The 16,793-nt window shown below is 37.1% G+C and overlaps 1 protein-coding gene across 2 annotated transcripts in view; it reads right to left on the bottom strand.

Moving 5' to 3' along the window:
• Window positions 1-235: 235 nt before the first annotated feature.
• Ccdc80 (coiled-coil domain containing 80) overlaps window positions 236-16,793 on the bottom strand; it is a 35,713-nt gene continuing 19,155 nt past the window's right edge. For both annotated transcript variants that reach the window (XM_058572882.1, XM_046425191.1), the window contains 5 exons: window positions 13,822-13,958; window positions 12,148-12,296; window positions 6,705-6,808; window positions 1,856-1,936; window positions 236-732 (listed from right to left, as the gene is read on the bottom strand). In XM_058572882.1, coding sequence (XP_058428865.1) covers window positions 386-732; window positions 1,856-1,936; window positions 6,705-6,808; window positions 12,148-12,296; window positions 13,822-13,958 — 818 coding nt within the window. In that variant the 3' untranslated portion in view covers window positions 236-385. The remainder of the gene's footprint in view (window positions 733-1,855; window positions 1,937-6,704; window positions 6,809-12,147; window positions 12,297-13,821; window positions 13,959-16,793) is intronic.

Raw genomic sequence — 16,793 nt, 5'->3', positions numbered from 1 at the left:
ATTTGTGCTGAGATGTTTAATTGTCTTTAATAATCACAGTTTTCGCTCAACTGTGAAAAAAAGGAGGGAAGGTATAAATATTTATTTTATAGGATTTTGCATAGCAAGTAAGTTCCATTATGTAAGAAATGGGAAATAATATCCATTTGCATTATTTAGCACCACATACCCTCCAGTTAGATAAACAATTATTCCAAATTTTTCTATTAATGAAGTTTCAGTAACAACTCATGAGTAGGTGAACATTTGCTTTTTATTTAGTCTTGGAAGAACACTGAAAGAAATAGGCAGGGAATGTGACAGTGTGGAAGAACTCCTTATGTAGCTAGCCATGTGTGGCTTGTCAACTTTAGGGGAATCTGGGGATAACGTTACATATTTCCATTTAGTAAGGGTATCCATGGTGGTAACTCTCATGATGACGGTAGTCATCCTGATAACCATCCTGGTACCCTTGGTGGTAATTATGGTAACCATAGCCTGCGTACTCATCTTCTGGACACCGCATCCCCAATGACTGCTGAATGGCCATCTCTTGTCTCCGAAGTTGCATCGAATCAATTAAATCATACACGATGACCATAGACCACATTGGAGAAGGGTACCAGGATTTGACATTTCCGTCTTTTCCAACTAGAAGCATGGAGAAGTACTCTGGGCTCACTTGAAAATAGTTACGTATGTCTTTCACCAAATGGGCAGGAACGTCCTCTCGCTCAACAACAGAGCTCCCTAGAACAGCATTGGAATAGTTGTTAGTGAAGTAAAGAGTCAGAGCTCATAAAAACATCAAAGTGAGAGGAAATCACTCTGAGAATAGAGAGAAGGTCCAAGAGCCTCTTCCCTTTAGCTCAAAATCCAATTAAAGAAGTTTCATCTGGGTTTTTTTCCTGCTAGAAATTAAGTATTCCTAGTGTTCTGCAACATTATTAATGTCAAACTTTGGGGCACATGACACCTCTTTTGTAGGAATGTTTAAAAATATCAAACCAATCCCTTAATTTAAAAATTTGACAGCAAAGCCCATCGACCTGAATTTATATCTGTGCACCTCAGGCAACTGGTACACATTGTCTTCCCAAGATCAACTTCTTTAAAATTTGTCACTAACAAAGATATTATTCATGTTTCTAAGTCTACTTCTAATCAGCTTAGTGACTTCTTTGCAATTACAATTTTTCTTTTGATGCTCATCTTTATAACAAATACCTTACTTCTTTGAAAAATACTAATTATGTTATAATCTGGATGAATTTAATTAAAGTATTATGGTGAGTGGACAAAAAAAGAAAGAAGAGAAAAAGGACTAATATTTTCTAGGGATCTGCTCTGTGGGGCACTGTGCCAGGTGTTTACACATATCTCATTTAAAGATTTGTTGGTCTTGGAAAGAAGGATTAGAAGGATTGGATTTGCTTTCTGAAACCTTCAGTCAATAGTCATTTTCTCTCAGCTTCTCTAAGCTTTTTTATTTCCTTATCTGTTGAATGGGAAGCAAGGAAATATGACCTATGTCATAAAACTATTTTGAGAAATAACCCAAAAAGAAAATGCTGTCTAAACCATAAAGCCTTACGCAGACAAAAAACAAAAAAAAAACTGCTATTTTAGTTGAGAAAATGGGTATTTTTACTTTTACTTTGAAGGATTTTATATTAGAAACAATATTTGTCCTTTCATTCCACCCCCTTCCCCTACACGTATCCTGCGCACACACCCGTGCTTGCACACATGCACACAACACACACAGAGGAAACTTTGTTCATCTTTGAGGTATATCTACTGCTTGCATTTAACTTAATATGATTTAACTGAACTTAACACTCATTCATATTATTTTAAAATCTCATGTTACCATTAATCGGGAATAGTTCTAAAACTCCGCCAACTTCCTCTCCAATGCCCAGAAGCTTTAGAATAGTTATGTGGCGCAGACCTGAGAGAAAAAAGAAAGACACAAGTTAGAGGAATGAATTCTAAGATATCTTTTACTGCCAAGGACCTGATAGCTAACAATTCAAAATCTCTTAAAAAGAATATAAAAATACAACCAAGCAGAATTAATCTATTTTAATTTTATCCATAAGAAAGGAGTACTTTTAAAACCTTGAAAAGGGACCAATTGCTGATTTTAGGAGTAACAAGAATCAGATTGGGGGCTATAGATTGAAATGGAAGAATCTGTTCTATAACTGTCATTCTTACTATTAAATGAAGAAAATGAACATTGAAACATTAAAATATCTGAAGTCTGCAATCTAAGCTGATTAGTTTTCTGAAAAAAGTTGAACCTAAAGTGATAATAGCTTTTATTAGATAATTTTATTTGAGAAAAGACTGCAGGTTCCATCTATCAGGATGGTTAAAGAACTAGCCCTGCTTAATCCTGAAATAGTTTGTTAGTTTAACTTGCAAGTTTTTATCACTTATTTGGAAGATGCAAGGGAGCCTTCACATCCTCAGCGAAAGTTTCAGGGATGGAGAGATAGATGGTCAGGCCTTATTAGCTTGTTGAAATATTTTTGAAGATGAAATGCATGTGAAGAGATTCAGAAGAAAGAAAATTGGAAAATGAGTTGGGTATGGTGGTGCACGCCTGTAATCCCAGTGGCTTTGGAGGCTAAGACAGATGAATAGAAAGTTCAAAATCAGCCTCAGTGACTTAAGGCCCTGAGCAACTTAGGAGCCCTTGTCTCAACATAAGAGCCCTAGGGGACAAAAGAAAGAAAGAAAGAAAGAAAAAAAAGAAACTGTGAAGACAAAGAGGTTGTCAAATCCTCATGTCAAGAATTTAGACAAATTCTCAGAGTAATAACTTGGAGCTAATAATAAGATTATTGATGGTATTTATTGTTCAGGGGCGAAAATTAAAAGCTGCCTTGGGAAGGCTTTTGTTAAAGAGCCAAAATCAAGATGAAATGTTATTATTCACAATTTTATGTTTTTCTTTTTGCCTTTACCCTTTTCCCAGAGAGGTGAAGCATTCTAGTCTAAATATTGTGAGTCATATTTCAAAAGGAAATATCATGAATTTAATCATTCCTGGAAAATATAACTTGTTCACATTTCCTGGATATTACAAAAGGGTTTGATGTGGGACCAGCTTTGTGCACAGAGATTAAAAATAAAACACCACCTAGTAGTTACTGCAAAGGCATCTTTAAAAAGTTAGCAAACCATGATTTTATTTATATGCTTACTGTGGTAAGTAATTAACTGTTCTAAGAACTTCTGTCTTACCTTGCACCATTGAGGACTATAATTTTAAATATGCTTAAGAATACTAGCACAACTGAATTTTCTATATGCTGATACAAAGTCTAAAATTATGAACCTGGATAACAGGACCGTGAGTAAAAAATCCATGAATTTTTCTTACCATTTTGAGCTAGTTTTTTGTTTTCTTTTGAGTTAATTGACATCTTAAAATTGAAAAGTACTTATAATTTTACAGGTACAAATTTATACCAAGGAACCAGGTCCTGATAATGCTCCACAAAACTTAAATATACATTTTTTTTATTTTATTTATTTTTTATTTATATATGAAAGCAGAATGCATTACAATTCTTATTACACATATAGAACACATTTTTTCATATCTCTGGTTGTATACAAACTATAGTCACACCAATTTGTGTCTTCATACATGTACTTTGGATAATAATGACTCCATGTCCCCTCCCTTTCCCTCCCACTCCTCTGCCCTATCTAGAGTTTGTGTATTCCTCCCATGCTCCCTCTCCCTATCCCACTATGAATCAGCCTCCTTATATCAAAGAAAACATTTGGCATTTGGTTTTCTGGGATTGGTTAACTTCACTTAGCATTATCTTCTCTAACTCCATCCATTTACCTGCAAATGCCATGATTTTATTCTCTTATTGCTGAATAATATTCCATTGTGTATATATGCCACATTTTTTTTATCCATTCATCTATTGAAGGGCATCTAGGTTGAGTCCACAGTTTAGCTATTGTGAATTGTGCTGCTATAAACATTGATGTGGCTGTGTCCCTGTAGTATGCTTTTTTAAGTCCTTTGGGTACAGACCAAGGAGAGGGATAGGTAGGTCAATGGTAGTTCCATTCCCAATTTTCCAAGAAATCTCCATGTTGCTTTCCATATTGGCTACACCAATTTGCAGTCCCACCAGCAGCATATGAGTGTACCTTTTCCCCCACATCCTTGCTAACATTTATTGTTGTTTGTCTTCATAATAGCTGCCATTCTGACTGGAGTGAGATGAAATCTTAGAGTGGTTTTGATTTGCATTTCTCTAATTGCTAGAGATGTTGAACATTTTCCATATATTTGTTGATTGATTGTGTATCCTCTTCTGAGAAGTGTCTGTTCAGGTCCTTGGCCTATTTATTGATTGGGTTATTTATTTTTTTGGTGCTTAGCTTTTTTATTTCTTTATATGCCCTAGAGATTAGTGCTCTATCTGATGTCTGAGGAGTAAAGATTTGCTCCCAAGATGTACTCTCTCTATTCACCTCACTGATTGTTTATTTTGCTGAGAAGAAACTTTTTAGTTTGAGTCCATCCCATTTATTGATTCTTGATTTTAAGTTTTGTGCCACAGGAGTCTTATTAAGGAAGTTGGGGCCTAATCCCACATGATGGAGATTAGGGCCTACTTTTTCTTCTGTTAGACACAGGGTCTCTGGTTTTATTCCTAAGTCCTTGATCCATTTTGAGTTGAGTTTTGTGCATGGTGAGAGATAGGGGTTTAATTTCATTTTGTTGCATATGGATTTCCGGTTTTCTCAGCACCATTTGTTGAAGAGGCTTTCTTTTCTCCAATGCATGTTTTTGGCACCTTTATCTAATATAAGATAAATGTAATTTTGTGGGTTAGTTTCGGTGTCCTCTATTCGGTACCATTGGTCTAGCAGTCTGTTTTTGGTGTCAATACCATGCTGTTTTTGTTACTATTGCTCTGTAGTATAGTTTAAGGTCTTGTATAGTGATGCCACATGCTTTACTCTTCCTGCTAAGGATTGCTTTAACTATTCTGGGTCTCTTATTTTTCCAAATGAATTTCATGACTGCTTTTTCTATTGATATGAGGTATGTCATTGGGATTTTGACTGGAATTGCATTAAATCTGTATAGTGCTTTTGGAAGTATGGTCATTTTGATAATATTAATTCTGCCTATCCAAGAGCAAGGTAGATCTTCCCATCTTCTAAGTCTTCTTTGACTTCTTTCTTTAGGGTTCTCTTATTTTCATTATATAGATCTTTCACCTCTTTCGTTGATTCCCAAATATTTTATTTTATTTTTTGAGGCTATTGTAAATGGGGTAGTTGTCCTCATTTCCTTCTCAGAGCATTTGTCACTGATATACAGAAATGCCTTTGATTTATGGGTGTTGATTTTATATCCTGCTACTTTGCTGAATTCATTTACTAGTTCTAGAAGTTTTTTAGTAGAACTTTTAGGGTCTTCTAGTATAGAATCATGTTATCAGCAAATAGTGCTAATTTGAGTTCTTCTTTTCCTATATGTATCCCTTTAATTTCTTTTGTCTAATTGCTCTGGCCAGTAAACACATCCTTTTTTAAATTAAGTAGTTTTATAATTAACTAATGATTCTTCATCCTAATAGATGTATTAAAATAAAGCCAAGAATGGTGGCTACTGGGGAGTTTGAGGCAGGAGGATTGTTAATTTTGAGGTCAGTTTCAGCAATTTAGCAAGAAACCCTGTCTCAAAATAAAACTTAGAAGGGCTGAGGGTGTGACTTAGTGGCAGAGTACTCGCCTGGCATCCATAAGGCCCTGGATTTGATCCCCAGTACCGCAAAAAAATAGAGTATCAAAATAATGCTGATTCATCTATGTTCTATTTATGAACTTTTTAATCTGTGACCTTTAACTACTTCCTCTTTTCCCCTATGTCCCTAGTAACTCCTAATTTCCCCTGTGCAGATGCATAGCACATATGTGACTTCCATTTTTGAAATTGCTATCATCTTCTAAGTTCACCACTGAACTTAGTACTAAATTGTATGTATTGTGCTTTGTACTGTCTATATGTCCATACTCAGCCCACTAGTATAATAATGTTTGGTAAATAATGTTATCTCTTTGTTTTCAAAATACTGAGCAATTCACTACAAATGAACAGTAAACTGTGTTTCTTTGTGACCTGTTTGGATTTAAAACAAGGTTCTGTTTAACAGATCTTTCTGTCTTTTTAGTGTCCAGGTATAGATCAAAATCCTTTTTAAGGGAAAGGTAAGAGTATAGTCTGCTTTAATTAATATATACATTCACAAAGCTATTCCTAGTTTACAGAAGATATTTAATCTGTGAAGAAGAATCCAGTAATGGTACCTAAGTAAATACCCAAATATTACCAAAATAAATAATGATATCTAGGCTTTACCATCTAGATATGTTTATTAAAAAACATAATCAGACAACAAACAGTAAAGATCCTCAAAAGTAAAGAAGTAGATATTTAGATATTTTCAAATACCTTAATGAGGAACATTAAAAGAAAAAATTCTATAATTGACTAAAGCTCCAGTCTGAAGGCAACTTTATATTCAATATAATGGAGCATGTGTCTGGGAATCTGCAGACTGGACTGGGGAATATTTGGATGATCTAAGTGTCTGTGTTATTTTTCAGAATTGACCAGAAAAAGAGTGGTATGGAAAGCAGAAATGAGGTGACTCCCCACTCACCAAAATTGCATGCCTGACCACTGAGGGCAGAGAGCTGCTGTGAATAAGCCCAGTCTTCATCATTGGGAGCAGAGATCACCAGCAAACGCCTCCTCCATCGGAACCTGGAACAGAAGCACAAGGCTAGGGCCACTGCTTCAAACAATAGATGCCAGTATAAGATTGCAACATAACGCTAGCTGTCAGTTTTTTCCATGCCCAGAATAAAAATCACTGACCCACAAAACTGTCCTGGGAATTCTCAAATTAAGCTGCATTACCACATTCTTGAACTTTTTCTGTTGTATCTTCACAGTCTGCCTACTTCAGTGTTTGTATGATGGGTCACATATGAGTCAATGGTGATGAGGTCACTTGCCTGATGAGGTCACTTGCAGAGAACAAAGCTCTCAAATGTAATGAAAACTGGCTAAAACTGGATGTTAAACGGTAGCATCAGAAGTAAGGAACACAGAAGAAAAATGAAGAGAACTCAAGTCCTGGCTCAGTTCCTTCAAAGGCTTATAAGGGGTTAAAAAATATGTGGACAAGAAACAGAGGAGAGAATGACAACTGAATTTTAAGTAGATGATAGTGACAGAAAGTAGAGAAATGGAAAAGCTGCTCAAAGGGTCAAAGAGGGTTCCTTAAAAAGCAAAACATCATATACCCTCCTCAGGAGCCAGTGGTTCTTCCAGAGCAAATGCAGGTCTAAAATTTACCTTCTTATCATTAATAAGAGTCAACACAGAGTACTCCTATGACATGGAAAGGTGTTAAACCCTGCGCCAGAGGATTTTAGGATATATAATAGTAAACTTGACTTATGCTCTTACAGCTCTGACATGGTAGGATAGTAGAAAGAGCTCTTGTCTTGAAGCTGGGAAACCTGAGTTCAAGTTTCTCACTACTATTTTTGGGGGTATCCTTAGTATGTCACACAATTCACTAGGTCTCCATTTTTCCCTAGTCTAGAACTGAAAATATCAGTGTCTACTTCAAAGGAATGTTACAAGAATTAAACTCCAAAACCTAACAGTGTGACTTATCCACACAATAACATGGGTGTAGAAGAGCATATCAAAATTTGCAGGCTCCTGATGATAGAATTTTATCTACTGACAGACCTTAGACATTATCTATTGCAATGCCATATGAAAACCTATTCAATTCTTATGACTGTAAAGCATTTTATAGCTCACTTTCACCACACAGTAAGTTCCTCACCAGGGTCAAAGAGAGCATACTGTATTTCCTCCATTTCACAGAGGACAAAATGACACTTAAAGAAGTAAGTAACTTTCCCAACTGGCAAATCTCAGGTGGTACCAAAATATAGATTTCTATGCCGCCTGGTCTAGTGGTTTCCCTAGTCTGCCACCCACCGAGGTGACGCTTAGCTAGCACTCTCAGGGTCCCCAATGAGGTATGAAAGATGGAGAGTGTCTTCTGCCTTCAGTGCAAATGACCACAGGGCGTTAGGCACTTCACCAAGCTGGCAGCCAGATGATTTTATTCACAGCTTCTTCCCTGCCCCTTCTAGTTTCAGAGTGAACATGAGAATTTTCAACTCTGAAAAAAATGGCCTCTTGGGGGAACGGTGGTTTGGGAGAATGAGAGAAAATGATAGTCTGACAAAATACAACCTCTGAATGGATGGCTGTCGCAAGGCTTGCCAAGAATTGCTTGCTGTGACATTACATTTGCTTCCTCTGCTTGTTTTTCTTCAAAGGGAAAGAAAAACTCAAATCTCCACTGAGGATAAAGAGATGAATGTTTTTGGCACAGAGGAAAGGTAAAGAGTATCTGAGACTGTCCGAAGTTTCCTGGGAAAAGGAACAGTGAAGGCTGTCGGGTCACAAACACGGTCTCCTGTACTTCCCTGCTTCCTTAGGAGGCATGCCAGACCAGCACTGGTCCCCAGCCAGGATCCCAACCAGGCCAGCCTTCCTGGCCTCACGCAGTGCAGTAGGGTGTCCTGGAGGGAGCTATTTTGGGTGAAGTCTATTTTGGCTTGTTTACCTGTGTGCACCACTGAGTGTAGTCCTGATGGGAGAGGGATGGGAGCTGAGATTCCTTGTCCCAGACACAACTGACAGAAGTCATTTCCCCCAGGTAATGATCATCATTCTTCCCACAGACCTTCACATGAGGATACAAGGCCCCAATACGCGACACTGAAGGAAATAACTTCAACACATGCAACTGAGAGATGTGAACTGGACCCAGATCCTTATTTTGGAAAAATTGTTTTTCTGTCACTTTAGCTTTTCGGTAAATAAAAATCCTACAAGCTAGGCATATATTCGTTTCTCTTAGCTGGCATTCCCAATTTAGTGTGCATATGCCCACTCTTTGGGGCTTCTGTCTCAGGAAAAGGTAATTATAGCCCGAACCAAATGAGGATTGCTAAAGACCAGACTGGCTTCAGGGTCTGGTCAGCTGAAACCAGACTGTGCAGACTCACCAACAACTCAGCACATTTGAAGGAAAATTCCCATTTGGATACTGGTATTCACAGAACCACTTTGTTTATTTCATTTCTCTTGGCCTTGTTTCAATTCTCAAGTATTTACCGAATCTCTCTCACTTCTCCTTTAATGACAAAATTCTCTAATAGGAGCTGAATTAACTGACCCTAGTACCACTATTAGCTAGCACTTACTGAATACTTACTTTGTGCTAGGTCCTAGGCCATCATTACCTTTAATATTGAATTTATCCATCACAGCAATCTTAAGAATAGACACACTTATTATTTTGCAAAATCCCAGAGTATTTAATTCACCCAAGGTCACACACAGTGAGTTGAAAACCAAGATTCCAACTCAGGGATGTCTTGGTCACTCCTTTAGTAATATGCTATTCCATTTTAATTTTTAAGATCAATGATAATTATCAGCAGAATAATATCGTGAGTTGTGGCCACCATGGGACAATTAAGTTAAAATCAAATGCCATCTTGAATATCCATAGTAGGCAAATGTTCCTGAAACAGTAATGACTGGAGAAGTTTTTAAGGCTCTTAAATTAGATGGAAAATACCTTGGCATATTTTAGGACCCCATCTATGTTAAAAGACTGTAGATGCAAAATATTTGTACATGTCATAAAAATCAAAGAAATGCCAAATTCAAGCCAATGACCAATCTGGGTAATAATGTAAGCTTTTGTGAATGAACAAAATCAAGGTAATGTCACCTTTCCTTTAAAATTTTGAAATCCTTGACATAATGATTATTAAAAAAAAATACTCTCCCTGGAGAGGGTGAAAGAATCCCATAAGATGCCTGTAGCTGCAGGTCTCAAAACTGCCCCAAATCTTTGGTTTTAAGTAACATCAATGAATTAGATGATAGGTATCTGCTTTAGAGAGTGGGCAACTGAGTTTACCTGGAGATTTGTATTTCAATAGGTTTGCATCTTTCACTCCTAGGAGTGAAAAGATTTAATTTCAAAATTAAAATGAAAAAGTTGCCAAAGAATCAAAATCATAATAATTATATATTTATATGATATATATTTAAGAATATGTATTTATAAATGTGGATACACTTTATCATATATTTTAAAAAGATTCTTTTTTATACTTACAATTTATGTTCTTGTATAGCTTAAAAACATTTGGTCTAATAAAATGACAACCTTAAAATTCAAATTACAATGTGTATCTGAATAATTGGTTAGGAAGTGTAATTTAAGTTGAGATCTTACTAACTGTACACAGTTTCAGAACATCTAAGAAAACTTTAGATTCCCTGTATCTATAAGTTAACTTATTAAAGTTAAATATCATTTAAATACTCAGAGGCTTGGGTTGTGTATTTCAAATAATTAAAAGAAATAAATGTATAATGGGTCTGTGAAATGATTAAACTATACTGGATTTGTAAACAATAGCAAAGTCCTCTTAAATGTGGTAGCCAACATGTGCTGGGTTATAAATAAAAAAATAAATTTTAACTTAAAAGTTAAAGAGAGAACTGAGGTCTTCAAGTTATAACATGAATATATTTAACATTGATTGTTATGTCTCAGTGCCCCAGAACTTGAAGAAAAGTCATCTGTTCAGTGGAACCCTGAGCCCTTTCTCAGCCTAGAGTGGCTGAAGGCTGGGTTGGGCTTAAGTATTAATGAAGGTACCCCCTTCCATTTCTATCTGGGATATTTGCACTGGACTGAGAATCTGGATTAAGGAAGTCTCAGGTTCCTTTCAGTTCTGAAATCCTGTGATTTTAAGAGTGTCTTCCTTCACTTCAAACTCTGGACCTCTAGATTCAGAACTAAAAATAATTCACATTATATTTTCAAAAGGAGCGTAAGATAAAAAGGTAGATATTGGAAATCAGATTGTCCTGGAGCCACTGACTCCTGTAATTAACTCTAGCTCTGAGATTAGAGAAAGTTGTTTATCTTCATTAGCTTCAGTTGTAATGTAACGATTGTTATGGATCATGGGATTATACTGAAGATTAAATTAGGGAATGAAAGTGAAATGCTTGGCACAGAGATGAGCACCCAAAAAATGAGCACAGGGAGAAATGCTGGGGAATGATACTGGCCAAATTATATTGTTACATTGATGTTAAGTGCTAAGACACCCAAACCTCCTGAACCTATAGGAATTTAGATTATCTATTAATCATCTAATTCTTGATAGGGTGTGGAAAATGTGCTTCCGCCTAAGTGATATACATTCAACACTGAGCCTCTTGGCAAAGCTAACTTCATTTCTGGAACCCCTTGGCCACACAGTACAGTTGGGTGGTGTTTATACTGAGTTCTCTGGGAACTTGTTTGTTGGTGGTGGATTTGGGCAGTTTTACACTTTCTAGGGCCTAACGTCCCTATAGAATTTTTAAGCATTGGGGAGAAACGGAGAAGAGAGGAAATTAGATTTTTTTAAACACTTTAATCTGGGTATGTTCCTTCCCCAGTTATATGGGGGTTGCGGTAAAAAGTTTTTCATAAACGACGTTCCCTGGAGAGTCAGGGATGTGGGTCAAGAAGATTTCTCCTTTTGAGGTCTTGTGGGGCTTTTGTTGGTTGCTGGCATTGTAAGAAGGAGAAAATCAAGGACAGTGTGCTGTTTAGAACCAGAAGGGGCCTAACAAATAAATATGTAAAATTAAAATGCTATAACAGAGCTCTCTAAATTAACTGCTGAATAAAATTAATCTTCACAGTTCAGAATTCCATATTCTGTACCAAAGAGGAACAGAAAAAAGAGAGTAAAGATCTATCCAAAACCATAAAATCAATGTTCACGCTTGGAGCTGAACCCAGCCAGCTACTTTCAACAGGAAGACTAAGCCTAGCAGCCAGCCCACTGTAGGACAGACGGCCTCTCTCCAGGGAGGGTCACTCTGGAAACATGAGTGGCCCTGTGTTTCTTTGGCATTTTCATTAGTTCATTTAGAACAAATCTGTACCTGCCTCTTCCAGGACTGCGAAGGTGATTTACCTGGATAGGAAATTCTCCAGGGACTGCTTCTTGTCTTCCTTGCAAACAATGCCCTCCTTCTTCTGCTTCTCCAAATCTCTGATTCGGGACTGGAAAGTATCGATGAGATCGAACACAGACTTCATTGCAATCGGCACCTCATAGTATTGCTGTTTAAGAAAAAACAGAGTGCATGGACTGTATAGGTGCTTTTTTTTTTCACTCTGTTCAATGCACAGAGAATTGGAGTATTCAGGGGCGTTCTAGGGAAATCCTTTCAGTTAGACCTGGAGGGCTCATTGATCTATAAACACTCTCCTGCAGTGTACCCTCTGCTGATGTTTCTGAGGCTCAGAGTCTATGAAGCAACTGCCACACTTACTTTCTTGACTGCATCCCTCCCTCCCCAAATCCTGGGTTTGCTTTCCTGCTCCTGGGATTAAGTTGGTTATTCAATATACAATCAGGAAAGTGAGAAGCACTGCACATAACACAGGAAACCAAATGGAATGACGTGTTGAGAATATGTGAACTTGTTCCCACCATGGCCTGCCTTGTGGTCCCAGGGATTGTTTTATTGATGGAGCAACACTTAATATTAGGCCATGTGTGCTTATGTATTCTCAGAAACAAGTTGGGATCCAATGTAAAGACATGAAATTCAGTTTCCTGGATCACAGCAGTCTGGACATACAAAAGCAACCTGAGATAGATTCAGGAGCTGGATGAGCATCACCGGCATAAACTGGAGAGCAGTCTGGATGTGGCATGGAGCCGCAACATCAAGGGAATTCACCATGAAGATCATATCATCCAAACTCTCATTTTAGATATGGGGCAACACATATACAGAATGAATTGTTGAAGTGATTTCTCCCTAAATTCAGACAAACACTGCAAATCTAGTCAGTTATTCTGATAGTCCAGACAACAATTTTTCTCTGTCAATCTACTAGAATGATTAAGACATTGGGCTCTGGAGCCAGTCTCTGGTATCAGGCCCATCACTGAGTACAATTGGACAAGTTATTTATCCATTCTGGCCTGTTTGTTTCTCTATGAAACAAAAATAATGCTAGTATTTATCTTAGACGTTTGAGATGAGGATTGCAAAGGATTGAGCCTAGTGTTACCATAAGAACTGTACTCGATAAAGTTAGCAATTTTATTATTACTATTATTGCTACATAGCACAGGTTTTCATGATTCAGAAACTTTGTCCCTCAGCTCAGAAAGAAAGTAGGTGTGAAATCCTAAAGTCTTGTCCAAGTTGGATCAAGAGGTAAACTTCCAGATCCTTCCAAAAGAGGCCTATGTTAAACATGGATTTGTTGAAGGCAGAAACCACTTTTCACCTTTTATCCCCAGGGCTTGGAACAAACACCACAGCTATTCAACAAGTGTCTGATGAATGCACAACATTGATGTTAGAGAAGAATTTAGTCTGAGTCAAATAGCTGGGCCATTGGAGGTCACTCCAACCCAGACTTTCCGGAGGGAACATTTCTGAATGCAAATTCATGGGGCAACTGAAAATATTTGGGCCATTTCAAAACTTTTCCATCTAAGAAATAATTTGTGCTTACTCATACATCGAATGGACTCATTGACCAAAAAAAAAAAGAAAGAAAGAAAAAAAAATCATCCTTGTTATTTAAGGAATGGAACCACATCAAACACAACAAGAATCTGTACCTTGACTCTCAGATCCACATCTGTCAGTACCATGAAGAAGTCATTGTAGGTCATTCCATATTCTCTCCTTAGCTCGCTGATGAGATGCTGGTCTACCAGGTCTTCATCATGCACCACATGCATGGGTTTCTCATTATCTTAAGGCAAATGAAATGTGAATAAATGTGGGTGTGGTGATACAGGAAGGGAATAGGTGGAGGCTCTAGACTCCATCCAGCTCTCATCAGACCACTCTTGGTTTATTTTAGATCTTCAACTCACATTGTGTGTGAATGTAGGTTCCAGGGTGAAATAATAAACATATAAAAAAAACACATGAGTAAATAAGCTAGTTTTGAAAGCCACTCTTCTAAGAGGATAAAGCCCCATCTCTGTCCATCCTGTTCATAGAGACTCAGAAGGGGAAAGCAAGAGTGAAGCCACTGAGTCACCTCCCCCAGGGAATAAGTTTTCACCCTGGATCACCAGGGAACTAGATTCACCCACTTTTGTTAAGTTTTATTTCCATTAAACATAATTCTGAGTCTGAAACCTGTGTGCATGTTCCTCTTTTTTTAGTACAAAATTAACTCTGGTACTCAGTAAACAAATTATAACTATAGAGAAAAATTAAAAAGGCTATTTTCAAACTTAGTCACAGGTTCGTCTTAACTCCCCAAAGAAGTCAAGCTATTCATAATACAAGTTGTGTAAGTTAATACGATTGTAAGCAAAATATGACTGAATTTATTAAGTCTTTAATCATTATGTATTTTCTCAATCATCAAACCCTAGGATAAATAAATCATCATAATTCAGAATGGATCCTGAAGGTGTCACTGGGCTAATGGAAAGCATGACAATCAGGGTAGCTGCCCCTTTACACGGAACTTCTTTGTCTGAAAGGCATTTTAACATTTCCAAATACAGGGCAACTTTACAAACAGGCTTAATTTACAATGATTTGACTTAAAGACTTTTCAACTTTATGATGCTGTTAAAGGGGAATGTATTCAGTAGAAACCATATTTTGAAGTTTGAATTTTAATCTTTTCCTGGTATTCATTTCATGATACTGGGCATCAGAAGCAAGCAACAGCTCCCAGTCAGCCATGCAATTATGAGGCCAAACAACAGACACTGCCGCATACTATGTTGTTGAGCTACACGCCATAGCTTAGATTTTTGGTAGTTATATTTATAAAATAGATTGCAGAGGCTTGGGGGAGGCAGATACCACCAGGGATTGAACTCAGGGCATTCAGCCACTGAGCCACATCCCCAGCCCTATTTTGTATTCTATTCAGAGATGGGGTCTCACTGAGTTGCTTAGCGCCTCGCCATTGCTGAGGCTAGCTTAGGCTGGCTTTGAAATTGCGATCCTCCTGCCTCCCCCTCCCCAGCCACTGGGATTATAGGCGTGGATCCCCGAGCCTGGCAGTAAAATGCATTTTTGACTCAGATTCTATTTTCGACTTATAATGGGTATATCAGGACATAACTCCATCATAAGGTAAAAAGCATCTGTATTTACTTATTCGCTCTCAAACAAGTCATAGTGTTTCATAAAACATTTTTTCACCTTTTTATCATAAAAATAATTCTCTGTATTAAAAGTGAATGTGAAAAAAAATTAGCAAATATGTGATAACGAGAATATTAACAAAGAGAGTCTGTTACCAACATCAATATCCACTGAACAGTATTACAGTAGAAACAACCACAATGTAGCAGATAGGAGGTTGTGTCAACTGTATGGAAGCTTATTTCTTATTGTACTAAACAGTACATTATATATTACTCTTTCTGATAAAAAGGAGACAATTATAATTTGACTAATACTTTGGTTTGTTTGATTAGAAAAATTGAAAAAAATATAAATAAGGACCTGGATTTCTCTAAGAAAATATCACAATGAGGGGGAAAAGAATCTGTTTTCCTCCCCAAAGTTACAACATTGCTTTCTGGAGGGAGTCCACAGGCACAGGAACTGAGAGCCCATACCAACACCACCCGGTGCTGACTGAAACATAAAAAATGGCATGTCTCAGCCAAGTAAACTATTTTCCAGTTGTACATTTTTGTCATCATTAACTAAATATAAATTAATCTTTAAAAATTGTCAGATTCATGTTATATAAAAACACACTTGTTTATTTTTAGTATGTCTTGTTCAGTATAAAAAGCGAGTTGCAGAATAAAAACAGGATGTGACTGTTTGGGGTTAAAAAGAAGTAAAGCAAAAGAAAATACAGTCAAAAGAAAATACAGTCGAATCGGAATATACACAGCAAGAGGTCCAGACAGACACATAGCAGGTAATAGTGGAAGTGAAATGGGAGAGATGAAGTGGAAAGTGCATGTTTTTCTTTGTGAATAATAATAATAAAGAAAATCATTAAAAGGCTGATTCTTTAAAATTCCCTTAACAACTGATATTCTAAGACTTTACAACGCCGATTTTATCTTACATTTAAAATTACAATCTTAAATTCCGAACACATTCTTTTTTGCTTTTATTCATTCAACTTATTACTCATCACTAGCGTTTTGAATTGGTTCTGGGTTAGGTGCTAGATTCAGAGATTAGTAACCTGGACAGAATTCAAGTTCCTAATTAGAACCCAAATTAGACCATTTTTAGGGTCTAACAGATAAAGTCACAAAATCCAATGAAAGGCTGAGATGGAAGGAAGTTAGGGATTGTAGTAGATTTTTAATATAGCACCAATTTTTCACCTCTCCCGTAACCTGTATCCTTGCCCAGTAATTGCACTTCCTGTTATAGTGAACAGGTTGAGATGTCTTGACTGTGAGTTCACCTGCCAGTTATTTGGGCCAATGAAACATCAGCACAGCTGACACTGTAGAAGACAGAAATGAGGTCTGCATATTTGGATGGTTCTTGCCTCTGCCACTGCCATGCCTGCTAGAGGATAAATCAAGCTGATTTGCCTTCATCTCGTCTCAGCCAAGGCAATTCAGAGCTGACA

Source organism: Marmota monax, unplaced genomic scaffold, assembly GCF_021218885.2.
Source record: "Marmota monax isolate L192 unplaced genomic scaffold, Marmota_monax_Labrador192_F-V1.1 WCK01_AAM20220418_F8-fsc00119, whole genome shotgun sequence".
Classification (NCBI taxonomy): domain Eukaryota; kingdom Metazoa; phylum Chordata; class Mammalia; order Rodentia; family Sciuridae; genus Marmota; species Marmota monax.
Note: the sequence above shows the minus strand (reverse complement) of the source record. Positions and strands in the feature narration are given on the sequence as shown.